Source organism: Stylophora pistillata, chromosome 8, assembly GCF_964205215.1.
Source record: "Stylophora pistillata chromosome 8, jaStyPist1.2, whole genome shotgun sequence".
NCBI lineage: Eukaryota > Metazoa > Cnidaria > Anthozoa > Scleractinia > Pocilloporidae > Stylophora > Stylophora pistillata.
In genome coordinates, this window is record NC_142526.1 from 28,992,561 (window position 1) to 29,000,797 (window position 8,237).

At 36.2% G+C, this 8,237-nt stretch overlaps 1 protein-coding gene across 1 annotated transcript; it reads right to left on the reverse strand.

Moving 5' to 3' along the window:
* Window positions 1–2,543: 2,543 nt before the first annotated feature.
* On the reverse strand, window positions 2,544–7,849 carry LOC111324171 (uncharacterized). The gene is made up of 3 exons (XM_022927672.2): window positions 7,268–7,849; window positions 4,616–4,972; window positions 2,544–4,151 (listed from the first exon to the last, which is right to left on the reverse strand). Exons 1-3 carry the CDS (start codon window positions 7,607–7,609, stop codon window positions 3,660–3,662), a joined length of 1,191 nt encoding a protein of 396 aa, XP_022783407.1. The 5' UTR covers window positions 7,610–7,849; the 3' UTR covers window positions 2,544–3,659.
* Window positions 7,850–8,237: the final 388 nt, after the last annotated feature.

Below are 8,237 nucleotides of genomic sequence, written 5' to 3' on the forward strand. Positions count from 1 at the left end.
CAGGAGTCTGTCATATTTGTATTTTTTGAGGTGAATCTAGGTTAGTAAAAACAGTTATCAGACGTATTTCCGCGTAATTGGGTCGGAAAAGCCTGCGAATGATATTCAAGATATTTTTGTTAATGGGTAGCTCTTGCACCTGCCAGGATCAGTTCTTTACTTGAATTTTTTCCGTTAGTCGTCTCATTCCATTTTATATCTCATCATTCGAACAATTCATCACTTTTCGTAAAAATTTCAAAGAGGAAATGTGTTAACCTTTAACACCCGAATAAGAGAGGACCTTAAAACACAAACTGGGAAAAATAGTTGCAGTTTTTTTTTTAAGTTTTCGGTTTTGCGGAACTTTTAAAATTTCTCAAAGTCATTTGCAGCTGCTACCTCGAGCTCAAAACAAACAATGTACTCCGTTTATAAACACATTTGGGGAAGACATCAGAAGCCACGTTTTGACGGGGCTAAGAAACATATTACATTATGAAATAATTATTTTTCTCAGTTGTTATTTTTACAATTTATCGTTAGTTGTACGCTTCTTTTATATCAAATATATCAAAGAAATGACTCATATCTCAAGATTAAAGTTGAGGACCTGGAACAGTCATTCTTGATAAAAATACCTTGTGACATGATAAAGTTTAATACCCTGGTAAATTCTTCTCCTTGCAGTTTGTAATAAATGGACCCTGAAGACTTTGTTGTCGGTAAAATGGTTGCCACTGTTTTAAATCTTCCCTTTTACGGTATATTCGAGATTAAAAGAAAAGAGATAATTTAGAATACAATAGGACACAATGCGTGACAACTATTGGCAATGGGCGGAAATAAGTAAAGAACTTAAAATAGTTGATTTAAAAAAAAAATTCGGAGCGCCTGGTTTTTTTTTCTTTTTTTCTTTTTTGTGCACTTTGTTATCAGGATATCATGCGCAGTATTTATGATTTTCCAAAGGGAAACGGGCTTAAAAGTAACGACTACAGACTTCATTTTGGGCGGTGTTTAATTGCAAACAAGGTCGGTTTTTGACATCAATTTTTAATGTCCAACTAGAGCTGCAGAATGACAGGCGAGAGGCGATATTGTTAATTTCGTACAGCATTTCAATAAAATACACAACGACAGAAGGTTTGTATAAGACAACCAATGGTATGATTACTTTGTTTTGAAGGAAAAAGAACGATGATGATCATATTCAATCGGTTCGTAGAGTTGAAGAATATGGCAAATAATCTCCCCTGTATTCAACGTCAAGGACCAACTTCATTAATCTTTTACGAATAAATAAAGTGCCAAAAACAATAAGAGCTACAAAGAATACTCCTCAACCCATTAGTTGGCAAGAATTAAACATCCATGACACGCATTTTACATCTGAGGGACCAGAAAATTGTAACGATCATCATGTATTGATGAAGTGAGTGATGGATAAAATGCAATGAACTAAGGGTTCCTGTCAATTAATAAAATCTGGTCAAAAATTTCAAAATTTCTTACTTTTTGTTCTCCTTGAATAAGAGATAGCTGTTAAGTCTAATTTGTCAAGAAAATTTTATATACAACGTGAGATTCGGCGCTGAAGGAATATTTTCAGTTAACCTGTACCGAAGAGTGAAAGGTATAATCAGAAAGGCCTCCATCAGATGTTGACGTTTCAGTCCGCAGGCTTTCGTACGGGATCTGCATCATTCAAATTTTGTTTACATCTCTTCTCACGCTGCACAGTAAAGGGGAATTTCTAGTACATTTTGCAAATCGTTGAGAAATAAAAGTCTTCATCAAAGGGCCACATAGAGAAAAGTCGCGAGAGAGCCTAGGTCCAAGACATCGAAGTTCGGTTTTTCTTTTCCTTAATGAATAAAGGCTGATAGTTTCTAAAGAAACTGTTTGGGGCTGCGTCGGTGGGGGTAACGAAATAATTTGAATATGTCAACAAAGTTGAAATGGTAAATTGGCCACCGTTACGATTATAAAAGCTGACGTTTCGAGCGTTAGCCCTTCGTCCGAGCAAGTTGCCATGTTCCCACCTATCACGTATCTCCATTTCTGCCTTTAAAAGCACATACTACCCACAATTTCTCTATTCGCTCCGACGAAGGGCTAACGCTCGAAACGTCAGCTTTTATAATCGTAACGGTGGCCAATTTACCATTTCAACTTTGTTGATATATTCAAATTATTTCTTTTCCTTAGCTTGCTTTGCCCACTTCTCCTTTTGTTTTTCCCGATAAATTTTTGAATTTCGCCTGATCGATTGTAAATTTTTTTCCTCAATTCACGAAATGATCTTTCCTGCAAATTTTTAGAGAGCTCTTCTTCACGAGACTTGCTGGAGGCGAGGGTGGGGTATCGATGCTTCGTTTCATTCATCGCATTGACACGCGTTTAAAAATTGTCGGACTGGGAAATGTATAGAGCAATTGTCCTGCACCTATATGAGTGCAATTCGATGTTTGGGTTCAGTTATTTTGATAGTTGATCAAAAAAGTGTTGCGCAGGCTCTAGCAAAAGGTGCACCATCTGCAGAAGAATAATGACTGCAATCCTTGAATATTTCAATGCTTTATTTATTATGACAGCTAATGATGAATTCAGCAATAATTCATATGATGTATACAGTATATGATGATTGACAATTATTTAGCGAATAAAGAGAGGCACACATGTTAACTTTTTCCTTTACAAGGTACATTGCTTTTCAATGAAGTTCACTGACACTCTTCAGTAATTGTTGTATCATGCTACAAATAATAGACAAATAGAGATTTCAACAGAAGTTAATGAAGCGATAGTTTACCAATTGTGCTTTGCAGTTCAGAATTAAAAATGTTTGTAAATGGTTCAGTTTTTTACTTGGGAAAAAGAACTATGGTGCAAAAACATCATGTTTAAGATAAAACAGAACTTAAACTCCTCTGGCTGTGGACTTTCCCACCAAAACTTACAAGGTTACTCATCTTGTGGTGCAGATAACGGCTAACCTTATGTCCTGTGTACGTTTAGGATACACCATATATGTAACCGCCGAGCTTAAGGTATCCTCAGAGACATTTATTCATAGAGATTTTATTTTAGAAGTATAATGACCGAGTCAAAATACATGCCGGGGTTGAAATCTCCGACAAGCATCTCCATCTCATTTAAAGCCGGAGTTTCCCCTCGCATATAGGGTCATATTGGCTGATCTTGGCGCGAACGGAATTTCTTTGGAGCTAAAGTCCGCAGCAGTTTGTGTCGTTGTTCTAACGATTTTAAATAAATCTTAGACACATAGTTAAACTAAAGGTACCAGAAAAAAGTGGCAAATTTACCATTCGAAAGGTACACGTATTTTAGTCACGATTTCTGCCGAATTAATTACCATAATGTATTACTTACAGAATATATCAATATTGCCTTATGGTTTTCCTGAACACATTTTACATCAACTAACGACTTCACCAGTTGGATCATTTGGTGATTTCCAGATAATATCAGAAGAAAGAATAAGCAGTGAAACTAAGAATTATACGGGTTAGAATGAAATTTGCTCTCATCATATGTTATCCCCGTTTTGTAAAAGGAAATAGAACATGAACTGAAATTTCAGGAATACTGATCACCTAATTACAATTTTTTGAGGCGTTTTCTTTTAATGTCTGCCATAGTGATCTTTCAATCTTTTAATTGCCTCCGATCCAGAACTGAGTGGTTGCATTGGAGCTTGAAGTACAACGAAATTTGTTATTCACAACATAATAAAAACCAAAGTTGTCCTCGTCTGATTTGGCTCCGTTTCCATTGAATTCACAGCCTCTCTGTAAAGAACTGTCGATATGCAGATGAAAATTCCCTTTTTCATACCATGTATCCGCAGTGCAATTTACACACTCATTTCCCCGGATGTTGACATATTCGTATGGCCGACAAGCACTTTTATTCGTGGGTACGTCTCTGATGATGTCAAAGTCTTCAAGCGAGGCTCTCAGGTAATCTGTATAGACGGTGCCATCTGTGTTGTATCGACAAGTAGCTCTCCAGTGAGTCGACTGATTTCTGAGCCAAAGGAGGTAGGGTCGTTTGATGAGGTAGGCCAGCCAGTTATTTGGTTTATCACCATTGATGGCTTGGTAATCATCATAAAACACAGTTTTCTGTAGATTGTAGACTGCAGACTGTATTTATTGAGGAAAACGTTGCAGTTAAAAAACTGAATTGCGTCTCTTTACAAATAAGAAATAAGAAATGATCCATAACTACTACTTTGATAAAATTACAAAGACGACTACTCTTAAAAATCATTTAAATGCTTCCCTCGTACTCTTAACAATGAAAGAATTTCCAAATCTGTTTGTCTTTACAAGAGGCGTGGCAAACCTCCTCTGCCTTCTCAGCTCATATGAAATAGAAACTGAGGGAGGCAGGAAGCTGGTAATCTTACTACGTGGATCATTCTGTCGGAGGAAGCAAAATTGGTGAAGAAGTTATGATCGTTACCATCAAAACTGTCGCTTATGAAACAAAACAATTATGGAAACAACATGAAAATGTATGTTTTTCACATTTTACCGCTGAATGTGCTTTCCTCCTACGCTCATGTATGAGATATGTACAGAAGATTCAAAGAGAATTCAAATACCTCAAAAAGATCACTGTTGTTAACGTTGGATAAACTAAACGACTCAATCAGGTTCCATGCGAACCCGGGCTCTGAATCAAAATCGCAGAACACCTGGAAGATTTGACTTTTGTCGTCGTTAAGTGTATACAATCCAGAGGCAGTGGACCCGGCTGCTTTGTAATCCTGACAGCTTCTTCTCAACTGAGTCTCGCAGCGTTTTCCAACAAACGGTACAGGGCAGGAGCAGTTGAATCGGACGCTTGTGGGCTCACAGATCTCAGTGCAGGTTCCTCCATTGAGGCACGGGTTGTTCTTGCAACAGCGATTGGTACATGTGACGTCATCTCCACATGGAACGATGTGATTGGGAGTCTTCTATACGACATTAATAAAATAACCAAGCATTTTATTTTTTAGAACTAAGCTATAATTCTGATTCTGATTTGAGTTTGACAGAAAAGTGAGTTATTTACTAAGCTTATTTCATCAAATTTTCAAGCCTTTAGGTTTCTTTTCGATTGCTAAGAAACCCCTAGTGCTACGCTGTGAGAAGCGACTTTATTTCATGCCACAATGGTCCTTCGAAACTATCCGTTTTTCAAGTGTTTCGCCCAATGTCATATATTCTCTAATATCAGTGAAGTAGGAGTCTGTGAATTTGCTATATTTCTACTTTACTTAGTCAATCTAGTTTGATTTAAAAAAATATGCGTTTTAACAAGGAATCAAGAAAAAAACGGATTTTTCCATCTTCATAGCAACTGTCTAACACTTTCTCCACGAAATAAATAATATTCTGGCCTGTAAATGATGTACGGGTTTAAAAATGATCCTCACAGGTGAGAAACTTCGTCTCTAAAGTTCTTTGAAGCTTTTAATTCTTTGATATTCCATCATTAAAATATTCATCTCCACTGACGAGAATTTAAAAAAAAAAAAGAAATGTCTCTACTTTAAAGACCCGAAAAAGGTACTTTAAATGCAGACTGAGAAAAAAATTTTTTTCTAAGTTCAATTTTGAGTTTTTGGTTTTGCGCGCAAATCAATTGAAATTTCCCAATGTCATTGGCAGCTGTTACGTTGAGTTGAAAAGTAAACAGTGTTTCGTAAATTGAAACACTTTTGGGAAGATATTACCATCCATTAGGAAGAAAATTTTTGACGGGGTAACGCTAAGAAGTATATTACATTATGAAATAATTCCTTTAATTGTACTGATTATTTGTATAACCTATCGTCGGGCAGATCGAATCGGAAGCTTCCTCGATATGAAATATATATATATATATATATTTAACAATTATTCGCCGAAGACGAGGTGAATATCGTAGAATAATCCCCGAGACGAAGTAGAGGGGATTATTCGACAATATTCACGGAACCTGAGGCGAATAAATGTTTTAGTATAGTTTCAGAGCTGAGCAACAGTGAAATTTCTAAAACCATAACATTTTAGTAACATTTATTAACATTTTATCTTAAAATTTTGTATAAACCGCGCGGAGCGGTTTATGTAGCGTCATATAAGGAACTGCTCGACCAATCAGATTGCTGGAAACTCTTTGCTCAGCTCTGAAATTATACTAAATATATATATATAAATTCTTAAACTTGATTTGAATGTATTTCAAAGAGCGCTCAACTCTTAGAAGAGCATTGATAATTATAACAAACTGGTTCAAGACTTCAGAGGTATTTCATCGTTTTATTACGACAGCTCTGTTTCGTATGGTCGAATTACTTGATGAGTGTGGTCATTTTCGACCATACGAAACAGAGTTGTCGTAATAAAACGATGAACTACCTCTGAAGTCTTGAACCAGTTTGTTATAATTATATATATATATATATATATATATATATATATTGTAGTACACGAGGACGGACAACTTCGAGCTAAGAAAGACATATGCTCAAATAAAAAGTCTAAGAAAGTTTAATAAAATACGTTTCGGTCCGAGACCTTCATCAGTTGTAATACAATGACTTACAAATTCCTTAAATAGATTTATACAGGGCGTGATGACACATGTAAAAAAACAGTAATTATTACGCGAAAAATTATCACAATAAAAAGAAATGGAAAAATTGTCGAATCCACTGAAAATGTTATGGAACCAGCGTTGACTTGAAGGGCGAGAATTGTACTAAAATTCCCAATCAACGCTGAGACTGGGACCTTTGATGCCCGCCCAATTTGGAAAAATTTCTCCGGATTAATTATAGTTTATTCTTTTTTTGGAGTGAAATTCCTGGCGCTTATTCAAGCCGAAGGTTGCCAGAGAGAACAACACAAAAACAGAATAGAAATAGAAGACATCGCCAATTTCTATTCTGTTTCGCCAATTTCTGTTCTGTTTCACCAATTTCTATTCTGTTTCGCCAATTTCTATTCTGAAAAGAATTTGATAAAAGCAATAGCATACAGGTTTTTTAGAACAGAATTTGAAACAGGATATTGGCGGAGATGACCCCTCATAGCTGACAATTCTCAGTCTGATTATCGCCTAAAGCGTGAAACTCGAGTAACTAGTAATTATTTCCTTCTTCAGTTCACATTTGCACATTTATATATATATATATATATACCTAATATGTAACTGTTATGCCGAGATGAAGACTAACTACCATTCATATTGAAAATGCTAAATCAAAAAAAAAATCCAGTACCTTAAAGAAGTATTCCCTTCGCAGTATGTAATAAATGGATCCTGAGGTTCTTATCTGAGAGTTATTGTGAATAAGATGGCTGCCTTCGTTCAACTCGCAGTATTTGATGTCGTCCTTGACTTTGTAGTTTATCGACAAACATCGGCAGTTGTTGGTGCACTGCGAGTAGCACCGAACTAGGCTTGAAGTGACAGAAGTGTGGAAAACATGGCCAACAAGCTCTTTGTCTTGATCGCCATCTTCGTACACATTTAGTGGGATCCTTTCACATTTTCCAGTAGCGCAGTCACCCCTAACTTGCAAAGCTGTAATGAGTATAGAGAAAAATTTTGCTCCCAACATTTTTATGGTTTCCACACCCAACTCGAGCAAGCAATCTTTCTCATAATGTCTTTCTTGAGTAGAATACTTGTTTAAGACATCATCTACTCCTATTGGCCAGTGTAAGAAAACATGTAAGAAAACCAATCAAATCAGATTATCGAGATGATTTTCATGATATGAATACCGTAGAACCCTAGTAATTCTAATGAAACTCCCCAAAAATTTCCCGCTGACGGAAAAATTAGTTCGAGTTAGCGGGGATCGAGTTATCGCAGTTAATGTTGAATTTCACAATTATTCTGTTAATATTTATTAAAGAATAATTTTTAACTATTCTTGCACGATCAACCATCATTTTGTATATTTTGTTTTCTAGGGAATTTTTTAACATTAGCCTACGTCAGAGCCAAGAACTAATGCTTTGACGAAGAGCTAACGCGCGATACAGTAGAAGCTTAGTAATTCTTAGTGAAGGTGAACATATCCGCTTAATACAGGTGAAAATTACAGAGAGGAAAAAAATTCGGACTTCGACAGCAGACAGCTTCAGCCAGGGAGACGGCATCTCAATCTCATTATTTCCTCTTGACAGTTCACGGTTATGTAAGTGATTCTGACACTTTGACGCGTATTGACCGACGTTTTT

Coding starts and splice junctions, on each gene's coding strand:
- LOC111324171 (XM_022927672.2), bottom strand. CDS start 7,609: ATGTTGGGAGCAAAATTTTTCTCTATACTCATTACAGCTTTGCAAGTT. Junction 4,973..7,267: donor GAAGGGAATACTTCTTTAAG/GTACTGGATTTT, acceptor AATGTCGTATAG/AAGACTCCCAATCACATCGT. Junction 4,152..4,615: donor ACAACAGTGATCTTTTTGAG/GTATTTGAATTC, acceptor CAATAAATACAG/TCTGCAGTCTACAATCTACA.